This window comes from Centruroides sculpturatus, unplaced genomic scaffold (genome assembly GCF_000671375.1).
Source record: "Centruroides sculpturatus isolate CEXI.00-Female unplaced genomic scaffold, Cexi_2.0 scaffold1960, whole genome shotgun sequence".
Lineage (NCBI taxonomy): Eukaryota > Metazoa > Arthropoda > Arachnida > Scorpiones > Buthidae > Centruroides > Centruroides sculpturatus.
Window position 1 is genome coordinate 60,854 of NW_019386108.1, and position 26,324 is coordinate 87,177.

Consider the following 26,324-nt stretch of genomic DNA (forward strand, 5'->3'; position numbering starts at 1 on the left):
ACAGATTTGATATAAATTCACAATTATCCCGCAAACTACCTTCCATTTTGTTACAGAAATATAAAACTTGTCTTAAATACTTCCTTTTTCCTTATAAATATAATGTTACAGTTTTTATATTGTAGTACTTAAAAAATAGAGCCTATATATTTTTTTCATGCTGCTAAAAATAAATTTTGATTGAAATGATATTTGTTAATAGAAGAACTTCGAGTTTTGTTTTTGGTCCCTACACTCAAACTGGCATAGGAAAACAGTGTGATATTGCACGGCTATCACAACATCGCCTAGTAACTTCTATCCGAACTTCAAATTCCCTATTCGTTCGAATGCCATAGTTTCTGTAAAAATAAATATTAGTCTAATGGCAGAAATAGTTAAATAAACAAAATGCTTACCTTCTCGATAAATGCCGGAAGTGTAAAGGCTGCCCTGTGAATTTCGGAAGAATAATATCGTAGCCTCATTAGTTTAGATTCTTCTTCCGAGAATATACGTCGAGGTTCTCTAAAATTTGTCTCCTTAATACAAAAAAACAATTTTCAATAATTATTATATTGGAAAAAGCAAAGTAAAAAATAATAATATTTTTACCGGTGCTAGACTACACATCAGAAATCCTATCTGTCCACTGGGATATGTTGGTATGTATATGGATGCGTAACCAACCACAGGAAATAGTGTCTGGCACATGTCTACCATATCTTTAATGAGATTTAAATCATACCAAATAGATTCTCCTAAAAATAGAGAAAAAAATTGTGTAATTTCATTTGTCAGAAAAGTTGTACTTTTTCATTACTGCTATTTCAGAACAACAAAACACTATTACTTGTTTTGCAGATACTTTTCCTAGAATACATTATTTCATTTAATCTCTTACCAAAATATGAATCTGCAAAGATTTTTGGGATATGGTTTAAGGATATCTAAAATCTTGACAGTGGATTGAAGTATTATCATTCTTATAGTTGATTCTTGAATATTGCATTTTACAGTTATTAGTACATGTAAAACACACATTGCTATAGTTGCAGAAACTAGACTCAAGGTTTATAATAGAGTCCAAACTATGTAATTTTATTGTTCAAAGAGATTCATTTTTGACAATTTTCTTCTGTTGGACTGTTTTCCATCAACTTGTATGATCCATTAGTTATGCTTTAAAATCTTTTTTATCTAATGTGTCTTTCTATTTCATTTATTGGTTTTCATGAGACAAGCACAATTTTAATGTAAATTTTTCTTAAATTTCAAATCAGCTTAATGGTTAATTATAGATCAAAGCAATTGAAGAATAATAATGTCAGTTTTGTTATTTTCAAAATACTTTTAAGCATTCATATGATAGCATCCACATTTTATAAATTTACTTTGTAATTAATTAAACATTGATTTTCAGAACTAAAAATTTCCTCAAATTATTGCACATTAGAACACAAAATCCAGGTTAACTGTTCTTAGTAATTATTAATTCATTCATATAGTTTGTGTGATTTAACTAATATTTTCCAAATAAGTAAATAGCATAGAATTTGCCAAGCAACACAGAAAACTGGTAAATTAATAACATATATCATCATAGAATAACAAAAACAATTATAATCTATTATTTCCTTTAATCAAGGAAATAAAATTGAAATCATTAACAATACCATGAATGACCTATTTTGTTACATTAACAAAGGGTGATAATTATCTTTTTGCAAAACGTTTATCATTAAAAAAATGCACCAAAGTTTTGACTGACTTTTTCATTATTAATAACAGTTTTTTTCCTCTAATGCAACCATATAATGTTTTAAAATATAAAATAAGATTGAAGTATAACAAATTATAAAAATAAAGGAAAATGTTTAAAAAATTGCTATCTAATTATTAATTAGCTTTAATACATCTAGCAAATCATTTCTAATACAAGTGTATTAGATTATTTTATACTAGTAGCCTGGGATGCCCCCTAGTGGACTTTCTTTACAAATTCCCATGAAAGACGGTTCCTTTGACTTTTTTATTTCTATCAATATGCTCTACAGCTCTGTTAAAGTCCCAATCGCGTCATATGGATCTATATTTCTATCTATTAAACATTGTATAAAACTTTAAAATAGTTTAATTTGCTTATTTACCTTCAGTTGTAAACCTCAATTTTAAATGTATCTGCCATTTTTTCAAAAAATTTCCTGTGAATCAATGCGCGACATTCACTGACTTGTGAGTCATGGGATGTTTTAAACGTGCGGTGCAAGGTTAATCAAGGCATATAATACAATAATTATTTATACCATTCCCTGGTATAAATAATAAATTCATATCAATAATAAATTCCTATTACAAATAAAAATAATTTATTGTTAATTTAAAATCATCGCTAGGGCACCTCTAGTGCTCGTTTTAGGCATACCGTTACGCGGACGGACACGTGTTCAGTGGGTTATATAGATAGACTAGCATAAACAACAATGATAAAACTTCTATTTAATCTTGACAGTTCAAAAAAAGGTTTTAAACAGAAAATTTGCAAATTAATTAATAAGCCATGTTGTGAAATTAGTGAATGTTTCATTTTAATTCAAGCTGATATAATTTTTTTTTACCCATTAAGTAGTGCTGAAAAGTTTTGAAATTATGGATTTTCAGTTTTGGTTTGTTTTTCATAAAATCCTTACTTCAAGCATACAACCATGTAAATAGATAATGCTGTGACAATTGAAAACAGTAAACAACATTCCAATTTCACTCCTAAAACACTGTTTCTCTGCATTTTGGCAAATTTTCCCAATTCATGCCTGTAAGCTTAACCAAAAACCAACATACACTTTCATTGTGACATTTTGCAGGTACAGTGGAACCTTGCTTAATGATCACCTCACATAATGAGTGATTTGCATAATGAGCAGAACAAATTGTAAAAATTGATTCGCTTAATGAGCAATGTTTTGCATAACAAGTGACGAGAAGAGGGGAAGCCCTGGATTGTGCACATGTTCCATCAGTTTGTGATTAGCACTTCTTCTGTGAGCATCTTAGTGTTGCTTGTGATCACACATATTATATATTATGTGTTCACATATTATATAATATACAGTCGACCCCCCTATAACGTACGTTCCTATAACGACAATTCCTAGAACGTAGCGAAAAAATTGTAGCAACTTTCGTATAACGTACCTCCTATAATGTCGTTTTGCGACAAGATTGATAGAGTCTGGACCAATAGTGGATGAGCAGCCGAACTACTTTCCTCCGACCCTGCGCCACGCTACGGAGCGGCTAAATTGAGTTTGCTATCGTCTGTTTAGTATTATATATAAATTATATATAAATTAGGTACTGTACATATAATTATATATTAATTATATATAAATTAGGTACTGTATATATAATTATATATTAACTTAATTTATTGTAACTTTATTATAATTATATATATGCTTTCTGCCGCCTGGCAACACGCTACGGAGATTTTAGGCTAGTAAGTTGAGTTTATTATCGTCTGCACAGTATGTAAATTAGGTACCGTAAGTCTAATACAGCACTAATTTTATACATTTCTTGTGAAAGAAACACTTCTTATTCAACGTCCATAAAAATTATTTATATTAATGATGTCTCCAAAGGTCAAGTTATTTTTCCGCCAAAAATTCGTTATCAGAAATTGCGGCCGTCGTTTCGCGTGCTGTTCCGCGATGAAAACCAGCTTTAAGCAACGGCGTAGTCGAACGGTGTAAGTAATCCTACAATTTTTTGTTTATAGCATAGTTTATACAGATTATTCCCAAAAAATTATACGTATTTTGGAAATGTTGAGTGGAATTAGTCTAGAATCGGTTAATTTTATAGAAGAAAACCTTTCGAACAGCCTTAGTCCGTAAAGTTCCCACCTATCGGGCTGCGATTGGCTCATTCCTACAACGTAATTTTCGGTTAGCGTGGAACGTATCTAAGCGTTATAGGGGGGTCTACTGTATGGCTATGGTTGTTGATGTTTATAATAAACACACCAAATGATATGCCAAATTCTTAGGCTATGTAAAGGCTATAATTAAATATTAGAATTTGTACTGGTTTGAAACCATGTTGTTCTATGTTTTTGTTTTGTAAGCACGATAGAGTGCAGTTAAACTTAGTTGACTGAAGTGGGACATTGCAAGGCCTGAAATGTGTAAAAACACGTATCAACTAAAAAGAGCAAATAAACGGTTGAAAAGATGCCTAGTGTTCATTTAACTGCACTCTTATCGTGTTTACGAAACAAAATATTAGAAATTAATTAATTTGACTAGAGGATGGCAGTTATGCTGCCATCTCATATTAAATGTAATGACCAATTCCAAATTAAATTGATTTTATTTGTTTTCTGCAAATAGAATTCACATTCCAGGTTGGTTCATTCTGCGGTAGAAGAAAAGATGATGATTCACACTCCTTAACAATGTACATTGTATAATTTTCTTTGAATAAATGTTATACATATAATATTTGAGTATTTTTTTGGGGCATGGAATGCATTATTGTATTTTACATTAATTTATATGGGTAAAATTGTTTTACTTAACGAGTGTTTTGCATTACAAGTAAGATTCTGGAACAAATTATGCTTGTTAAGAGAGATTCCACTATATTGCCATTTTCTGTACTGAGATTTCCCTAAGACTCCAATGGTGCAAACCAGGTTTGGAGGAAATTAAAGCAGTCTAAACTTCTGGATATAAATGCAGTCAAACCTGTCTATAAGGGAACTTATCTATAGCAAAAACCTATCATTTACAGATTTCTGTGGTCCCTTGAATTTTCTGCAAAAATCAACATAAATTAGCCTGTATACTATGAAACAGAAAGGAAAATCAGGCCATATAATGGAAAAATTATTATATCCTCTTCCATGCTCAACAGAGATTTTGCATACAGTAATACCTCGACTGACGCTACCCCAACTTACGCGAACCCGGAGTTACGTGATTTTCAAATCTCGTTGATTCGTCTTTTGTTCAATCGCCACGCAACTCTCGATTACTCATTCCCGCCACACTATTGTTCAGCTTAATGTTCGAACGTGTCGCATGGAATCGACACATAGCTACAATTTATTTTGTGTTATTTATTTCTGTGTTTGTTATATCTACGGAGACTTGATAGACTCTACTATGCCATCCAAACGAAGTAGAACTAATTCTTCTGCATCAAACAAGAAAAGAAAAACTTTATCTTTGGAATGTAAAGTTAACATTGGGTACGTTCATAAAGTCGAACGAGTTGAATGAGAATGATGACATCATTATTCCTATTTCGTTAGACTTTTCGAACGATTCGTTACTAACGCGTTTGACTTTACAAATGTACCCATTATTAAAGACTTTGATACAAAAATGAAATTTTGTGAATTGGCAAAGAAGTTTGATCTACTGGAATCGACAGTCAGAACAATTATAAAAGGTAAAGAAAAAATTCTCAAAGCTGTGAAGAATGCTCAGTCTTTAAATTCAAGCATCATTCATAAACGTCATGGTATTATCCCTGAGATGGAAACAATGTTAAAATTATAGCGTGATAATCAAGTAAATGTGAAAAATTGTAAAATAATATAATTTGTTATACATATGTATTATCTAAGATTTTATTAAACATTTTTTTCTAAATTATTGTTTTTTTTTACTCTCTGGCCCCAATTAAAAATTATTTGTATGTATTTATATGTGAAATTATACCCCGACTTATGCGAATTCGACTTACGTGGTTACCGCTCGGTCCCACCTATCGCGTAAGTTTGGGGTATTACTGTATTTTTAACAGCTGTCTTTACTTAACATAGATATGTAATTTATTTATAACAGTTGTGAAATTGAATACATCACTGCCAATGTGAGATTATTCTTTGTTTAGATGCTTGTTTTAAATTTACATCACATTTTGTTTGAATAAAAGCAAGTGGAAATGTCCGCAGGTAAAAAGAATAATATGCCCAATATGAATTTTAAGTTTTGTAAAAGATATGTTATACAAACAGAAAAAATACTCTTAGTAGCATCTTCCCCATACACACTAAATGCCAAATGTGGTTTTGAAAGTTTCGTTTGGAAAATTTTGAACTAAAGGATACAAAACATACAAGCTGTCCAAAAGCTGTTGAAGAACAGAAATTGAGGAAAGAAATTGTTAAATGTTGACAAAAACAATTGTGAACTTGCAACAAATCTTAATATGTCACAGACATGTATTGTTGAAATACTTCATCCACTTGAAATTGTTGTAAATACAATGATGAATCTTTTTTTGCATTTCATTTGTGTGGAACACAAACTGGATCAAGTATAATTTTGTCTGATAAAGGCTGACAGCTCTTAAGGTTATATTTTATTTTTAAATTAATTACTCATTTTTATCATAAAAAAAACTTTTTACAGATGACAAAATTGTAGTTAAATTTTTGTTAATAATAAATATTTTTATTCTAGCAGGTGGCAATTGTTTGGTGGAATACCAAGTATCACTGTATTTGATTAACATGAGTTTGATGTAAGTGGTACCATTGAGGAATTAATTAATTGCTTTAATCAAAGGATATCTATAGTAAGCAACCTGTAATTTTCTGATGGCATGGAAAATGAGGTTGTGACTATACAGTTTAGTAATTTATTATGATCAGCTTTATTAGTTTTAGTGAGCTTTAATAGTTTATATTGCTGAATTTATTATTACAAGAAATGAGCTCAAAAAAATTTTATGACAGTATATAGCAATGAACAGTCTAGTAACTTAGCAACTATAGTAATATTTGGTAGTCTCTGTGATATCATACATTATATCAGAAACTTGTTAATTATAATTTCTCTATTGTCAAGAAAATTTAATTTCTGTACAAATTTTTCAAAAAAACTTTATATAACTCAGACAAAGTGCTAGTTAGCAGGAGTTTACTATACTATACTAAAATTTCAAAATAAACTTTTACCTTGTGAGCAAATAATGCCACCTGGCTTAAGAGCTTCTTTGAGTGCTTCATAATAAGGTTTTTGGAACAGACAGACAGCTGGTCCTGGAAAAAAGTATTTGGTTGTCAATAAGAAACAGATAATTATATAAAGCTATTCCTTTACCTTTGGGATCTGAAGAGTCAGTTATTATCACATCAAACTCCTGTTTATGTTTTTTTACAAATTCTATGCCATCTTCAATAAATAATGTTAACTTAGGACTATTAAAGCCTTCTGCCATAAAAGGCAAATATTTTTTTGAAGTTTCTATCACTTTCTATTAAAATAAAAATTACTTATTGGTATTAAATATGTCAATTAAAGCTACATTAGAATAGACTGTAGCCCCATGTTATATTGTGCTTTTTTGGGTCTCCCAAATTTTATTGACTCAAGTGCTTTTAAATTTTAAAATATCAATTGCCATTGAATTTCTTTTTGCAACGCAATACCATATTTTACTCCATTGCAGGCGAAACAATAAATTCATTAAGATCTAAATAAGTAAAACAGGTGGACAGATCAATTGTCATTTATCTTTCCTTTTGATATTAAAAGTTGTTTATTTATTGGTTTTAAGTATTGTCTCCTCATTTACAAGTTTCTGTGAATTCGAAATTTCACACCTTAAAGATGTGAAATTTCAAATTACCATGTAATAATATGTAAGGAAAAGATTTATTTATTTTTGAACAGAAAAATTAAGATTTTTTATACAGTAGTAACTTTATTTTGCTTTTTAGAAAATTTTTACTCTAATTTTATAAGTTTTGATGTTCTATTATGATCAATACCGTTGACCCCTATGACACTGTTGATAATTCCATGTTGTAAGAGTCACTTAGAATACGTGTGCCAGGCTGTGAACGGCTCACGTATTTGTAAAATCTAAGTGACTTGTACAACATGGAATTCATATAAAACAGAATTATCAACAGTGTTATAGGGGAGGTCAACTGTATTTATTTTTTAAATTTTCAATTACAGTACTGTATTTATAATTTTTATTGAAAAATATAAATTACACAAATTTTTAATAAGTGATTTATTATGAAATATAGTACTGTATAATAAAATTGCAACTGATATTTTGTTTTTATATCGACAGTATTTGTCTTTAAATGTCATTGTTAAAGAAACAATAATGCTAAATGGGCGTTCCTGGTATTGATATTTATGTAAATGTCAATTAATATGATATAACCACGAATTGTATTGAAAAACTAGGCTTGTTTTATATCAGGAACACTTGCTGATAAAAGAATAGAGGATAGAGATTCCATAGCATATATAAATTTTTTTTAGTAAAAGCCCAGAATTCTTAGTACTTGGTTATATCATGCCGCTGGATATATGCTTTTTCTTTGTCCCCCAACAAGTGCAATATAACAAGGGACTACTGTATTGTTATAATTACCTCATCTATTTCACATTGAATTATATGTTCAACGTTAGGATGCTTTGCAACTTCACGGACCACACCTCCATCTCCACCACCAATTATCAAAATCTAAAATTTCAATTTGGATGGATTCTTTGTAATTTTAGAAAAACTGAATAAATTTTTTTAATTTAAAAAATTTTCATACCTTTTTTGGATTAGGATGAGAATTTAAAGGTAAGAAAGTAATCATTTCTTGATAAGAAAACTCATCTCTTTCTGAACACTGGATGGAATTATCAAGAACAAGACATCTTCCAAACTTCTTGCTAAAAAGCAAAGTTTATATAAAAATGTTTGTCAAAAAATTACATATAAGTATTGGGTTGTTCGGAAAGTAAGTTCGTTTTTTTCCGTAAAAAAACAACACTATATTTATAATAAATAAATTTTTTATTGAATTATATATTGACCATTTTGGTCAAATACCTGTTGTCATCATTTCTGATAGCAGCATGATTTCACATTCATAAAAGTTTTTATCGTTGCTTACAAAAAACTGATCCAAGTGATTTTTGACATTGTCATTTCAAGTAAATGTCTTACAGTTAAAAAAAAAATTATATAGATCGTAACAAGTAATAAATCTGAATGTGCTCGATCTGGCAAATATGGCTGGTGTGATAGTACCTCCCATCTAAGTTATAACAGTTTCTGACCAGTTACCAAACTTGTGTGAAATTTGACATTATCGTGGTAAAATACTACACCTGTTTTGTTGATCAATTCTGGCTGCCTTTTCTGTTTGATGATATTACTCAGTTTGTTTACTGGATGGCAGTACATTTTCGAATCAATTGTTAAATTGTCTGGTAAAAGCTCCAAAAAAAATTTCCTTAAAATCCCACCAAAGAGAGCATCTCTCTTTAAGAACATGTGGAACCCATATATCAAGCTTTGAAACGAAACCAATTTGTTTCAAGTAATCATAAACAGTTTAATTTGACAAATTTTATCTCTTAGTGATTTCATGTGTTGTTATTCGGCAGTTTGCTTCAATCAATGCCTTTATTTTGTTTTCATTGGCTTCAACTGGCCATCCAGAATGTGGTGCGTCTTCAATATTGAAATTGCCAGAACGAAATTTTGTAAACCAGTTTTGGCACTGTCATTCTTTCAACACATCATCTCCATACATGTACCACAATTTTTTCCTTGCTTGAACAGCATTTTGATATTTTGGTAATAAAAAAGGAAAATATGCCGAAAATGATGCTTTCGATCTTCCATATTTGATGGGACACAAAAAATAAACAATTGCACAGAATCAAACAAAATTTTTTACAAATAAGACTTAAAATGCTAGCTATCAAAATATACAATGATAACATGGTTTAGAATGAAAATGGTGGGAAAAATACGACTAATCTGTCTAGTGGTAAAAAAACAAACTTACTTTCTGAACAATCTTAATATATACAAATAAAAATTACATGCAGATTAAAAATAATCAAATACTTTCAAAATTATAAATTAACTCATCTTTAAATTTGCCATTTACTTATGTGCAAGTATAAGTAAATGGTGTGATATTTTTCTGTACTGACTTACATTACAGATACTTATCAACTTACAAGATGTCTATGATCTAATACATTTGTGTGTTGAAATTGTCTAAAAGAAAAGGAAGGAAAGAAGCAATGTTTTAAAAAACGCAATAAAAACAGAAAATAGCAGCAGCAAAAGCAACTGCTAGTAATTGCACATTAGCATAAAATCTTAGCTCAACAGTTCCCAAAGTGTGTGCTGTGGAGCTCCAGGGGTGCCACAAAATATAAAATTTTTCTCATTTTACTTCCATTTTCAATTCAATGTGATAAGATGCAACATCTAGCAGACTTGGTGCAAATCATTAACTCAGTAATAAAGATGGCACATAGAATTGCAAAATGTAAAAAGTTTTATTCTACCGGCTGCTGTAGGATATGGTGAATATTATGATCGATGAGTCTGCTGGGAAACAGTTTCCAAAAGTGCCTTTGTCCAATAACACTATCAGTTGCAGAATACAGCACATAACAGACCTCTAATGTTCAGTTAATTGAAAAAATAAAAGGAAAGGAATTTGGGTTGCAGCTGGATGATTACACAGATAATAATGATGCTCACTTAATTTGCTATGTACAGTTTATAGATAGTAATAACATTGTAGAAGACTTTTCCTTTTGTAAAAGTATCACTGCTGGTGCTAAGGCTCAGGGCTTGTTCAAGATCCTTGATATTTTTATATCAAAAATAATTTAAAATGGACCAAATGCATTGGTATCTGTATTGATGGTGCTCGTTCTATGTCCAAGTGTTATGGAGGATTGCAATCATTTTTTTCTAAATAAATACCCTGATGCATTGTGGACCCATTATGTTATTGACAAGGAAGCACTCACATCAAAATATCTGTCCTATATTGAACCAGGTCTTAGAATATGTATTAAATGTAGTAAACTTTATAAAAATTTGGCCGTTGAAGGCAAAAGTTTTCAAAAAACTATGTGAGGATATAAGATCCGAGCACATGTCTTTATTGTACTATAGCATTTTGAAAAAGTACAAAACATTACAAGAGAGCGATAGCTCTCTCCAGGTAATGTTTTGTCTCATATGTTTGAACTGCAAAGGATATTTATATTTTTCTTAAAGAGGGAGACCACAAGTATGCCAAAAATTTTGTGAATGAAGATTTTTTAGTAAAACTAGCATACTTATGAGATTTTTTTGAAGAGCTGAATGCTCGGAATCTTTCCCTGCAGGGAAGCAACATGTGCCTTTTAAAGTCGATTGAGAAAATTTCAGCTTTTATAAAAAAATTAAAACTATGGAAAAGAAAAATAAATGAAGACAGAGGAAAAAATGTTTTCCTTTGTTGCAACAGTTTTTGACCTCCAATGGAGTTGATTTCTCTCTAGGTATGAAATTATTTTTGAAGAACATTTATCACCTGATTTGGGAAATATTTTCAAAATGATCATATCAATAAATTTGCATAGATTCAAGATCCATTTAATGCCAGTGCCATATCTGAGTTTACTACTGCATAAAAAGAGAATCTTATTGAGTTGTCTTGCGACAATATGTTGAAAACAAAATTTAGCAGTATGGAATTAACTGAATTTTGGATATCAGTAAAAGATGAATATTCCTTCTGAGTAATAAAGCTCAAAGAATCTTAATTCCATTTGCAACTTCTTTTTTGTGCAAAGCTGAGTTTGTTGCCATGATAAAAACTAAGCATTCCATGAAAATCAATGTGAAGAAGGAAATGAGAGTGGCTGTATCCAGTTTGATTCCAAGATTTGAGAAAATGTGCCATGATCAACAGCTTGTCCATCCCACTAATCATAATTAATTGAATTTGTTCAATTACATTTTTTTGTTATCTTAAATATGTCTTTTATTTATTTTTTACTTAATGTCCTGACTATTTAATTAAAAACAATATTGGCTATTTTGCTATTTCGCAAATTGTACTTGTTAGAATTTGACACAGGACATCTTAGAAAAATTTAGATTTAGCAAGAGTGCCAAGAATCAAAAAGTTTGGGAACCACTGTCTTAGCCAATTGAATTAAATAGTTCCATTCAAACAACCAATATAGATATGCAAAAACCTCATTATATATTGAATGTTAAGTCTGAAAATACACATATTTTCAGACTGAACCCATCATTAATGGTTCATTGATTAATTTATCTGAGTAACTAAAGTGGCTAGTTTAGCTTTACTTTCAAGTAGAAGATATTTCTATGTAATTTTTTTTTTCTATTTGAAATGTCTAAAATCTAATCCTCAATTGCCCTAGATATATTATAGTATCATTAATTAATTAATGAACTGTTTAACATTACTGTAATTACTATTTCAATAATTGAATTTTAACAGTTCAAGTAAAACAATGGTACACAACATTATTTGTGTGAAAAGTGTGAAAATCAAAACAGTAAAAAACACAAAACAGAAGCAAATATTAATAAAATACAAACAAAACTTTTCAGATATCAACATAACATTTGTTTAATTTTACTGCAAAACAATTTAACATCAAATTTAGTGCACTGTTTTAGTTATTTATTTGTAAACAGTTCAATTTAAGATCAAACTGAAAAATTGTAAATTAAATTTGATTGTACCATATAACCAGGTACCAGATATATTTAATTTGTTATTGGGACAAAAAAATCTGTATTATTGATTCTTTAAACTTAGAAACAAACATGAAGAAAAAAATTGATTCAACTTAACTGTCATGGAAATTAATAAAACTTGATACTAGTATAATATGATTAAAATGCATAACAACATTTAGGAATAATTTAACAGTTTTTTCATAATCAGTTAGTGTTTAAATGTACAAAATGGAGTTTCTTTGGAAACAACAAACATACAGAATAGCCCAAAAATTAGTTAACCAAGGATATTTTACATTGATAACAAGTAAAATAGTTAAAACCACTTTAAAGCTGTTACATATTTATGGTCCACAATTTGATCACTTCAGTTCCATAAAAAAAAAACACAGCATAGTATTTCATTTCGTGCTTATTTATCTAATTTCATTAACTTGTATTACTCTTTTAATGCATCTTTCCCTCAGCCTATGCTGTATGAATACTATACAGCAATGCCCTACGGTGCTGCAGCTTCTTCACAGGGGTGCCACAAAATGTTATAAAACTTTTATAATGTTAGAATTTAATGTACTTGTTAGAACTTGACATAGGAAATGTTGGGAAAATCTGCATTTAGCAAGGACACCTGGAATAAAAAAAGTTTGGGACCACTGCTATACAGTATTAGTATGAAATTAAATTTTTATTATAAGCCTTTATATTTTTTATTCATTATATTGTTAACCTATATGCTTTTCTACTCTATTTTATTTTTCTGAATGTCTTAAAATTTAATGTGTTTAAAAGTAATTTTTACTTGTATAAAGTTTAAAGTATGTTTGAGCTGATATAGTTGGATAACAGACTTTATTCACATTGAATGTTAGCTGAAGCTGTTCAGATCTCAGAATAAAAATATTTGCTGTAATGTTCTAAAATAAGCATTTTTCTTAACTCATTATCCTGGTGCCAAGTTATCATTCAAGTTTCAATAAAATACTCAAACACTATGAAATTAAGGAGTTATTTTATATATTAACACATTCGTGGTGTTACAAGGCACATGCGACCCGTATGGACATGTCTAGTTAGGGCGATAAACATAATTGCTTGTTTTTCCGTGGGGCCGGCACATGTGTTTTGATAACATTATTCTACAAACATCATACTTGATATATCGATGTTATTTTATTAGGGGCAATAAAATATATTAATTTAATAGTATGAGGCATGGGTGACTTGTGCTGCCCTGTATTAAAATAGACTACGAGTCACCTATGACTTGTAGCGCCCAGCAGCTGCCTAAACATTTATCTACTGATGCTGCAAATGTGTTAATTACAATTAAATGTTTTGAGATATTTCACATCATCATCAGATTACAACAAAAATTTGAATAAAGAACAGAACAGTTTTTCAAAAATACTAACAATGCTATTTGAACAATCAAAGCATAGTACCATGTTTCTGCACAAATAAGAGCATGCTATGTGAAAATCACTTGTTTTTGCATTTTGGAAACACATCCTGCTTTGCTTATAAGAGCACTGTACTGCTGTATCAATGTAAATATACTGATACAACAACTATGCAATGATATCTGTGATAATCATTATCAAAAATAAATAAAAAATTCTTCTGATATTATGAAAGTCTGTTTAAAATATAGTTAGTTTTTTAAAATACTTTACCTGCAAAGTATTTTAATATATTAATATAAGGATATATTGCCAATTTTGCCCTATCTATACGTGCTGTTATATCTATGCATGCTATTATATGCATGGAATATAGTTTGTCACTGAAACTTGCATTTCTAAGCCATAAAAAATAAAATCTTAAACAGAATACTGATTTAAATTTTTGACCTTGATTCTCAAACATTTAAATCAATATTCTATAATAGAATAATTTGGGACATACTTTTAATGAATGTAACCTGAAGACCAATCGAATATGGCTGAAAACATGTTTTTTCTTTTTATATTATAGTCTGGTTTGCTGGAAAATAGAAGGTATCATGTTGGTTTATTTTATATTTACATTTCCAGTTAGTTTACAATTAGTTTGGTTATGAGGTTTACACATTATATTTAAAGAATGAGAAAGTGATTTTTGAAATATATAACATGTTTCATTGGTTTTTAAAGTAAAAAGACACTGTGTTTTCATTCACTTCAGAAATAATTTAAAATATAAATGAATCAAAGTACTGTAATTTGAATTTAAAAGATCTTTATTTTGAATAAACTTTTGTATATTTCATCTTTAATGAAGGATGAATGATAAATTTCTTTTATCAGATTTTGCAAATATGATATATATAATTCATTTAAGTATTCTTTTTCTTGATTTAAACAACTTTTGGAGGTATTTATGAACAATTTATAGCAAATAATCATGATGATAATACAGTCAGTATTAAATCTGATATATTAAACTATTTTTCACAATTTCCAACATAAATCAGAAATAAAAGTTTATCCAGAAACTCTTTACAGACATAAATTAATAATAATTCTTAAAGTTGGTTGCACTGAATAGTGCCATTTGGCAATATTTTTATTAAAGTGGCAATTAAAAATTAGTCCACTTATTTTGGCATTCAGCATAAAATTAAATCGCAAATCATGTTTCAGAAAAACAGCAGAATTTCAAACTCCTGTGTGATGGGTGTCACATGCACCATACATCTAGCAATGTCATGATGTCACACAGCAAGTTCGGACAGGAAAGTAGAAGGTGACATTGAGAACAAAAGACAGTTTCATGCAGTCCTATCCAATGTTTTCAGACTGGAGATTTTTTGAGGTGACATTTTTCACTTTGATCTTTGTTCAGTAGACTAAAACAAAAATTTTGACATGATTGAACATGTAAAATGCTGTTTAAGCACTGATCAAATATGTCATTTGATATCATTCATTAAAAAATTATTCAAAAATGATTCCTATTTCTAATCAACAGCTTACTTTTGCTTTCTAGACTCCAAACTGATAATTATAAGGCTACTCGCACCTGCATTAATTATTAAGTAAAACTGGTGGTGATAAGTAATTTGAAGTGGTGAAAAAAATTTAAAATCATAAAATTATTGGCAATTTTTAAAATTTTCCAGAGCAACCCTGCTTATACAGTTGGATATGTTCTCAAAATACAATCATATATTGTACATATTTTATTCAAATCAATACTTATTTATAAATATCTCATAATTACTGCTTAACATTTATCTTTTTTATTAATAAATATTTAATTATCAATGATAAATGAAATGGGAAATTAATACTAGTACTATCATGAATTAGATTTGCTATTAAAATAAAACTATAAATAGATGTTGTAAGAAAATCTAAGCACTTTGTTAATAACATATTTATTTATACTTAATATTTATCTAAGTTTAAAAAAAAAATGCAGGCAGTAATGGAAAATGATAAGACAAATTTAATATGTATTATATTCCTTTATTTATATCATTTCCATTTGTCAATGAAACAAATTGATTGTAATATCAAAGGGAATAAATCCACTGACAAAAATTAACATCAAATTTATTTGAATTTAGAATGAGTAATTAAAAAATAATTTAAAGAAAAAGTAGAAATATCAGACTAGAAAATTTAGAGCAAAATTTCTGGAACAGAATATTTATAAAATGCCAAATGTAAAAATGAGGAATTTGTAAAAAAGTTTTCAAATAGCCTGTGTAAAAAATTCCTACTCAAGAGTTTACTAAGAGGAGGAAATACTTGATAATTTTAGTTACTTCAAAAATAGCAATTCTACTATTTTAGCAGTATCTAACTTGAAATATTATTTACATTTAAAATATACATCTTAATTTTCATTTAATTGCTAGCTTAATTTTCATTTAATAATTCAAATTTATTGATATTTTATGTTTATTAATAAAGATGGAAAATAAAATATAAAAATATAACAAAAAATAGTAATTTTAATTTATTTTCATATGAAGAAATAAATCTTTAATCAATTTAAGTTAACAGAATAATGATATGTTTACAATTATTTGAAAGAAACTATCACAACAAAGTTTACATTTAACTCTATTGGCAAAATCCATTAAGAAAAAAATTTTTGATATAAATTTGAATATAAATTGCATTGAATTGGTTCTCTTATAATAGTAAGTTAACACTATTCAAAAACAGTAACAGAAACAAATAAATCTATAACAAAAATTAGATTAAAAAGTAAGAAACAGAAAATTTATTTTTGGTTAAAAATTACGATGTCAAATCAATAATTATAAAACTTAGGCATAATAAAATGAAATTTCTTATACAAAATTAATTTTGTTTTCTTTTATTTCATTATTAACACAAGAGTATGTTTGCATTCTTTATTGTATACATGTGTATTCTGATAGTAAAATCCTGTAAAGGAAAAAATGCTCTAAGCAGTAAAGGAAAAAAAAAAGTCAAATGAAAATAAAACACATTTGGACTAATTTGAGATTCAAACTTCAATTCATTCATAAACACATCAATTTAATTAATTAAGTGATCTCACATACTGACTGAATAATTTCTGTAAGTAGAACACTAACTGATATTTTTAGCATGCTTCTGAAAAATATGAACTTGGATTCTGCTTTAAATAATAAATTTTCCTTCTGGAGTTTCATTTTTTGTTGTGATTTTAATTAAAAAAAATCATTTAACTAATATAATTTACCACTTACATTTTAAGCATACTTTTTGATTTGTAACTTAAATTGAATTTAAAATTTAGTTAGCTAAAATACTGATAATTATTTCACAATAGCAAAATGTACATGAATGTTAATAGAAATAGTAAAGTAAATAATTAGCAAGTGAGGTGCATCATTCCAAACTTTCTTAACTACACTTTCAATTATTCCAAAACACATCTTAATCATCATGCATATACTAGAAAATGCAACCAGTTGAGCTTCTTCAATAGAGATTCTTTTACACACTGTGATAACCAATATGAACCTTTTCTCATTTTAGTAGCTCTGTGGCAAAATATTTTTTTACTGCTGGTCTTTGATCAATAGACCCTTTCAATAGTAAACAAGGTCAATAATTATGTTTCAACATATTTCAAAAACAATCATTTATTGAATGTGTTTACATATCAAATTCTTCACCATTTAGGAAGTTTAAAAAATTGTAGAAGTCAACGTAAATAATCAATCAATGTAAAAATAATCAAGTCAACACAGCTTGCTATCCATATTCTTTTATCCCTTTCTCAAATACATGTGATATTTAAACAGTAGGTTCCAATTTTCACAAGAAATGCAAATTGGAACCTATTGTTCCTAGAGGATGAACCTATAGGATCCATTTCACAAATCAAATCAAACTGCTTTGTTAACATTTGGTGGCAATAAGTGATTTATCATTGCTAGAAGTTATTAGATCTTTTATCATCAAGACATTTTCATTTAAAATTTGTATTAAGCCAGAGAGCCTTTATTCCCCCTTATCCAAAAAGCAACCTTTTCTGTATATAGACTGCAAGTGAATTTTGCAGGCTTCCAGCAGTTGCATGCATTTTTTTTCTTACAAAGTTGTAGGCTTTAAGACTATTGATTACCAATTTACTCTATAAATACCAGTACAGTAGGTACTAAAATAATATATGCTAATTATGTGTAAACTATACTTGGTTTCAACTTAGCCTACTTCAAAGAAGTGTGTAGTTCTCATTTTAATTAAATGTGTGAGGCCCGATCCCTCAGATCTTTTGATTAAAATTACACTATGCATATATTTAAAAGAGTTAGCAAATAACTCTTGTCATTGCTAGGTTGGCCTGTAAGACCAACTTTTTCACATCATAAAGTAAAATAGAATAAAGATATGGATCAGTGGTTTTCTGAGATCATATATGGTATTTTGGATAGCTCATATGAACCTTGGCAACTATTTCACTATCTGGAAACATTGCTCCAAACATATCACTATGAAGTCCAATAAATCATGAGTATAGTTTGAACCTGTAGTTTTTAAGCATCATATAAACTCTACTTTTGTTACATTTGTCTTTTTGTAAACACTGAAAGGACACAAAGTTGTGACTCAGAAATTGAAGAATTTGGACTACTCAAAGACAACATATTAGGTTTATTCAAAGATGAAAAGCTGAATCATTTGAGCTAGTTGGCATCAGTCTTGAATCTAAGAAGCAAAGATCACTGGAATTAATGACAAAATTCATCTTAGTTTGTCATGTTGAAAGTTTATTTTCAAGAAAAAGGAAAATAAATCTCTAAATGTAATTAAAATAGTAGTAAAAGTAGGACTTGTTTCAAAAAAAGAAAATTTCTTAACTTCCTACTAAAAATGTAGAAAAGTAGGATAACTTGAAAACTTTGCCAACTATTCTTATAATCTCACTATCAAAAACAGATATCAAGTTCTAACACATAAGCAATCTCAAACATTAATAAATTGCAAACCTTTATTTTTAACAAATGAAAAATCATTTCAGCATCCATAATTCTTATTTAACAAATCTTAATAATAAACCATCAAACAAAATCCTCATTCAAAATGAGGTATCAAAAATATTAATTGCAAAAAAATTTTCATCAAAGGATTAAGAAAGCAAGATAGATGGATGGCATCAGAGAATATATTGGAAAATTAAGATATCACTTATCGAAAAAAATATATATATATTGCAATTAAATTCTTAGAGTAGTGACTCCAAAAAGATTATTCTTTTGAGTCAGAACCTATGTTAATTAATTCTCTTATGGATCTGAAAGTAAAATTAGTGAATTTCACTTTAAATGTATTTACTAATTCTACTAAACAGCAATATGAAAATAAAATTAAAGGCAAAAAGTTAAATTCAATAACTAAACAAGTTAATATCAACTATACTAATCTATCTCTACTAATTGTCTATCAGTTCTTCACATCAATAACTTTCCAATCTGTTCATTTTCTCACCATTCTCCTGTCCTCTAGTCACCAAATTTTGGGTGGGATGAATTCTGATAAAAATAATGCTTTTTTCTTGTCAATACTTTGGTTGTTGTTACATACTAAATGAAGCTTTACAATAAACAATTAAACTTTGTCATTCTAAATAAATAGTAAATATAAAACATGGCCAATGGTATTACATTTAATTGTATAAATAAATAAATAAAATTGCAAATTACTTTTGTTAAAAGTTGCAATTTTATATTTATTTATACAATTAAATGTAATACAATTCATCATTCTACTTGTAGTTTGAACTTGTTGAGATAGTGTTTACTAAGATTAAATAGGTCATGATTATTCAGATATGAAATAAACTTTATAATATAACAAGAATAGAGGTCATGTTCTATCACAAAGATATTTGCTTCAATGGATAATATAAGCATATTCACTAACTAGCAGGTAAGCCCAGTATTGCCCAGGTAAAAAGTAAAAACTAATGATGTAACGAATATTCAGTTACTATTTAGTATTCGGCCTATTTTTCGCTATTCGGCTGAATACCAAATATTTAATCATTATTCGGCCGAATACTGAATACCTAAAAACAGGCATAAGAAATAACAAAAACACAATAAATTAATCATTTTGGTATTTAGATTTAATGTTATTGGATTAGTGTTGTTTGTTTATATTTATTTATAACTTATAACATGCACAAAATAAAAAAGAACATAATATTAGTCACATGTATTCACAATTTATAATTACAAAGATCAGCACACCTACACACCAATTCATTCGAGAATCGTCGCACATCTAGGGTCTGACCCTACCTATCCTTCTTTTTAAGTGCTCATTTTTGCTCTTCCCTTTCTCTTTCCTCTATTGCTCTAGTCCACGTATGCCTATGCATACATCATAATTCGCACTCACAATTTTTTCTATTTGTCACTTTTCTGTCACAGATTTCCCATTTTACAATTACGTGACTCATAGACTGGTGATAATGGAGAAAAGAGACAGATAGGACGTCGGTATAAGTCACAGTTATGATTTCACAGATTCAAGACAGCTTGGTATCCCAAACGGCCCCAGGCTTTCGCCCGTGCACGCTAAGTGACTTTTATTACAAGCATTTAGCTTTTCGAAGTCTATCACAACAATTGTTTGGCATTGATGTCTGCGAATTTCATGCCAATAAGCTGCCTCGACTTGTTCGATTATGTTATCAATTCAATTTCATATTTATTTTCACATTTTCACTTCGCGATCCTTCTCTGTTCTTTTTTCCGTTATTTACACATGTAGGTCATTTCATTGTTATCCACATTTGATATCATCATTTATCACATACTGCTAAGACACTCTTGTCTGTCCACTACAACTGACAAGAATTAACGCAATTGGCGAAGCATACCAATGTGACAGCGGGCCAATAGAGAGAAGGGTCCTTGCCATAATGCGGTTTGCACGCCAATTTTCGTATGTGCGTTAAACAAGCCGAATAGTTTGGCTGAATATTTGGCTATTCGGCTACGCTCCTGGCCGAATATTCGGTATTCGGCCTGAGGCTGAATATACTATTTGTTGCAACACTAGTAAAAACAGACATTAGGATTATTACATTATTTTGTACTTCTAACCCTTCTATTATATTAAATTATAGTATTTGATTTATATAACTACAAAGGTTATCTTAAGTAAGGATTTATCACACCAAGTGCCCAATATAACACATTTTAAAAATTCTTTATTTCTCTATGTTACTATCTTGATTAGTTGGTATGATAAACCATTGTGTAAGATAACCTTTGTAGTTATATAAATCAAATTCTATAATATATTAAACATTAAAATGAAAATAATGTAAAGAGGTTGATTATTTTAGCCTACCATTGTCACGTTTATTGCAATACTCAGATGGCATAAAATGGCACAATTTCATTGGTTAAATGGATACCAATTAAAAATATGATATCTTAAATTTTTTAAGATATCATATTTTCTAAATTTTTTTCTAATGTTAGCTCTAAGAAACTGTTTCATTCACAGCCAAATATCATGATCTTTAATTAATCAAATTTTGCAAAAAATGGACCAAATATTTAAACTCAGCACCCTCGGAAATCACTTAAAACATATTTGTGCTCACCAGTAACCTCATATTATGTAATTTTCCTATTTAAATGCCACCATACCACTGGGTCCAATAGGAAGAAGGGACTGTCATGGAAAGGAGTTGAAGTTAATTTGACCAATAGTAGTAGTTGACCTCCTTCCGGAAGAGAGGATGGTCAACGACTACTAATCAATACTGGTCTACTATTAATATTTAAAAATGCTTCATGTTGGCCAAATTTGTTTGAATAAAAAAAAAATCTTGTAAAAATGTGAGAATAATTGCTGTTATGAAGAAAAAAAACTGGTGAAATCAGGTTGAAAAAGTAATGCTCAGTAAAAGCATCTAACCTGTAAGTAAATAAAACTTTTGAAAGTTGTGGCATAAGAATACTGGAGTCAGATTTGACAGTAAATTCAAAATGTGAATAAAGTGCACATTACACAGACTACAGCTACAGGAAGTTTTGAATGAAGCAGTATTGCCATGATAATAAATAGGAAATAAACATCAGCACAGAAAAAAACTTTGAGCTCTACTTTGTACCTTAAAATTGCTGCACATACATTAATTTGGCTGAATGTTAAAACATCTTTCAGCAGTATAAGTGAAGGAAGTTTGGGGCAATGGGTTCATCAGTTAATAATGAAGATGAAATCTGGGGAGGGGTAGTGTGTCCAGATTTTGTGGTGTATGTCCTTGTAAATATCACATTTATAGAAAAATTATTAGAATTAGTTTGGTTTATTTGGTTAAGGTAATGTGACATGGGATGAGCAATCTGCCAAGGGAATACATCCTGGGAAGTCTTTTATGTAAAGCTGGTCCCTATTTTGGTGGCACTAACCTGAAGAAAACCCACAAAACTCCATGTGGCCAGTCCATTGGCAATGCACAAACTCACAACTGACTATCAGTGTTTGGTGGTTTTATCCACTTGTTTACTGAAAGGTACTTATTGGGTTGCAATTTGAAAAAATTGTAGACTTATAAATTACAATTGTTGTCTGTCTGACTGTCCTTCCTTAAACTCGAGAATGGAGTTAGATAGATAAAAGTTGATATAAGATACGGAAAGCTTAAGAGTAGGAGGTCTAGATTAACAATACACAAGCTTCCAGTTTGTTTCTGAAGTCATGTCATTTCAATTCAAAAATTTCTCCCTGAACAGAGTTAGATGCATAACTGGCACTACTCTATAAATAATGGGAAAAGTATGATGTACAGGGACACTCCAAGCAGGCAAGTGCTATGTGCTACTTGTTGCAGTGATGGCATAATGGCATGTTTATTTCGCACTATATCATTGTCACAGTAATTAAGTGAATATAATATATATTTTTTAAAATTATATTTAGTTTATTATTTTCTTAAATTTTTTGTCAATAGATGACGCTACATGTAAAACCAGCAAATCTAATGTAGACAGAAATTAATTGATAAATAGAAATCCAATCAATATTTTTAGTTTCACATACTTCTAACCTGGACATTATCCAAATTAGAAGTATATGAATGTAACTGCCAAGTTTCATAGCATTTGGTTGAACGGCCTAGGTTGCTTAGTGAAGATACAAACATCCACATTTATATATAAAATATGTATATTTTATTTTGTGTTATTTTGTACTAAATTATTAACTTGTTAAATATTATCACTAATTTTTGTTTCTGTTACCCCCTTGTAATGAACCAAAGTTCATACAATAAAGCATTTGATTGATTGATTGATATATACATATGTGAGGTCTGAGGATTGGGTGGAAAGGTGTCACGACAGACAAGCAGTCAACACTGTCGTGTAGGAGTAGAACGACTCACGGAGACAGGCTTCCCATTTCAAACTGTTTATTAAATATATGCATATTCTTGCAAATCTTAAACTGACACATAAGGCCTATCCCACAAGGGTAACAAGTCCGTTCAAAATGTTCAATAGTTCAGTTGCTCGTTTGAACTTCCGGTGAAGGCGAGGTAGAGATCATTGGCCCCGGGGCGCACAACTTAACTTGAAGTGATAATTTCAGTGGTGGGGTGAACCTGGGCGAAACTTGCCAGGAGCAGAAGCCGAAGATAAATCCGAACATCGACTCAGCTTTTGTTGTAAAATGCAGCTCGAATCCAGGAACGGAGTACTCTAAATCAAGGACCAAAAACTCTCAATGTCCTTGAACTGTGCTGTTTTATAAAGTTTTCATCCAAAGGAACGTCTCCATTGGTCTTTCATCATCACCTGGTGACAATTCGAAACCCAATGGAGGGCATGAGAGTGGTCAACGTCGCGACAGAATACAACTCCTCTCCCATTGCGTTTTCCTTGACTTTAGTCCCTTCTATTGTTTTAACAAATTACATCAAAAACTTCCATTGTTCAATCGAGATCTTTGATTCCTCTTACAAGCGTCTGAAAAGGTGATCATTAATTTCTCGATTGTTATCCCACATTCGGACACCCCATCGACCCCATTTGGATCCTCACACATATATAGATGAAAGAATTATCTATAGCTAATGAAAACTCAAAAATTAAGATTTAAAATTTATTTTAAATAATTAAAATGTATCTATACTGTATATACCTAATTCAGATTAATAGTTACATCATAAACCATTATTAAACGAATTTGAACTTATGCAAAGTCAAAAAATTTGACATATTAATTTCAGATGTATTTAAAAACATTTGTGACTTGCCACCATCTATTTGTAATTATTAATAAGTTTTCTTAGCATTTCTAAATTATGATTATGACTAAATTATATATAAAATTAAAATTAATAAATTAAGACAAATATGTAGAAAATTAAGACAAATATAGTCTAAAGTTTTGATTGAAATATTTGAAAAATTTTTTAATGTACTGTAAGAATGATAATTTTTTAAATAGTTTTTTTCTTTGAAATATTTTTTAAAATATTATTATTAATAAGATTAATTAAAAATGATACTGAAACAGAAACGCTATAAAATTTCAAAATTATATTAACAAAAAAAAAAAGTTTCAACAATTTTATATTTCCTCAAATTTAATAAAATTACTTTTATATACTAATTACGAGAGAAAATATCCAGATAATTATTTATTATATACACACATTTTATTGTTTTATTTTGATTACAAAGAAATAGATATAGATGATATCTTGGCATTGATTAATTTTATCAGTAATCTATATTATAAATATTTCATAAATATTTATAATATAGATTATTGCCCAGAAAGTTTCTATCAATATTACATATGCCAACATAATTAAATATTGTTTTACTATTACTACAAAAAAAATAATAATAAAAATTAGTAAAAACATTTATTGATTAAAAATATAATAAAATATTATGAAGATATAAAGAAAACCTAACAATTTCGAAAAAATTACGACTAAGTTATTGTTCGAAATTTCAAAGAACTGGTTATAAAAGAACAGGTTCTCTCTTCCTCTCTTTGTAGTATGTAATAAGCATTGGCTGAATGTACAGTACAGTACATTACATTGATAATATATTTCAATCTTAAATATTTTTTATCAATTTAAATGAATCTTCCGTATGAAAATCGATGAACATCTAGAAATTATTTTTCAGATTCTACAGAATTTGGAAATCTGAAAAATATCCAATTATAACGTATAACAAATTTACCAGTAACATCGCTATAACTTGTTATACGTTTATATCTACAAAATTCATCTTAATAAACCAAAAATTTTAAAAAATTATACTAGTACTCTGTCTTACAAAGACAAATAAAATACACTACATAATATCATTATATTATTCAGGCTATGCTTTATATTCTATATATGGTAATACTGTACACCTAATATTTTTGTTTCATAACAAGAAAACCGATATATGTGAAAAGCCGGCATAATTCAATAAGATTTAAGATCACGATGAATCACTATATTTAATTAAATATTAATGAAATTATAGTGTTATATTTTCATTTCACATTGATCTAAATGAAATTTACCATGCTAATTACTGAATAATTAATATTAATGAATTATTTTTAAATCAAACCTTTTAAATACTAATATATCTTGATATTTAGATTGTTCGTGATGAAGAACTTCGTCCACAGCTAACGACAGAACGTGTCCTCCATCAACAGTTCCCAATTCGCTAAACCATCCTTCCTTAAAAGCATCCATGTTATTCCTGCCTATAAATAATACAGATTAAGAATTATGAATGATTTACTACAAATAGCATTACAAGAACCGAAGCACTCCCCACCTGACTTCCCTTGAAAGAACACTGGCAATAAAAACTGATTTTTTCCCACATGTTTAACGGTCAATGCCCCCTATGAATTTATGTCAAAATATTCAGTTTTTATTTTTAATATTTTAAAAATCCGTTTGGTTTAATAACAAAAACTACTTTTTATTTATTATTTTGAAATTCTTTAAATTTTAAAAATTTNCCCGACTTACGCGGTTATCGCTCAGTCCCACCTATCGCGTAAGTTCGAAGTATTACTGTATTTAACAAAAATGATCAAAATCAAGTTCACTTTCTTAATTCAAAAAATGAATTGAAATTATTTTAATCGTAAACACCAGAAATCAGCGACAAGTCGCCAAAGATTTGACAGGCTGCATTTAGACTTCCCACCCATCAGCCACGGCAATTTGGAGAATAATTTCCTGCGAAAAACGGAAATTTGAATACGAAAGAAAAAAAAATAGACAAGAACTATTTTATATTGATTTTATTTTAGATACATTTCAAATGTTTT

The 26,324-nt window shown here is 29.1% G+C and overlaps 1 protein-coding gene across 1 annotated transcript; it reads right to left on the reverse strand.

Moving 5' to 3' along the window:
- Positions 1-29: 29 nt before the first annotated feature.
- LOC111613643 (spermidine synthase-like) lies at positions 30-25,870 on the reverse strand. The gene is made up of 9 exons (XM_023354998.1): positions 25,820-25,870; positions 25,604-25,745; positions 8,564-8,684; positions 8,392-8,484; positions 7,098-7,251; positions 6,953-7,036; positions 595-740; positions 399-521; positions 30-341 (listed from the first exon to the last, which is right to left on the reverse strand). Exons 2-9 carry the CDS (start codon positions 25,732-25,734, stop codon positions 318-320), a joined length of 876 nt encoding a protein of 291 aa, XP_023210766.1. The 5' UTR covers positions 25,735-25,745; positions 25,820-25,870; the 3' UTR covers positions 30-317.
- Positions 25,871-26,324: the final 454 nt, after the last annotated feature.

Excerpts from the sequence above, each read along its gene's own strand:
- LOC111613643 (XM_023354998.1), bottom strand. The coding sequence starts at position 25,734 with ATGGATGCTTTTAAGGAAGGATGGTTTAGCGAATTGGGAACTGTTGAT. Across the intron at positions 741-6,952 it reads TGGCATTATTTGCTCACAAG|GAGAATCTATTTGGTATGAT; the intron begins GTAAAAGTTTAT and ends CTCTATTTTTAG. Across the intron at positions 342-398 it reads TTCCGGCATTTATCGAGAAG|AAACTATGGCATTCGAACGA; the intron begins GTAAGCATTTTG and ends TTATTTTTACAG.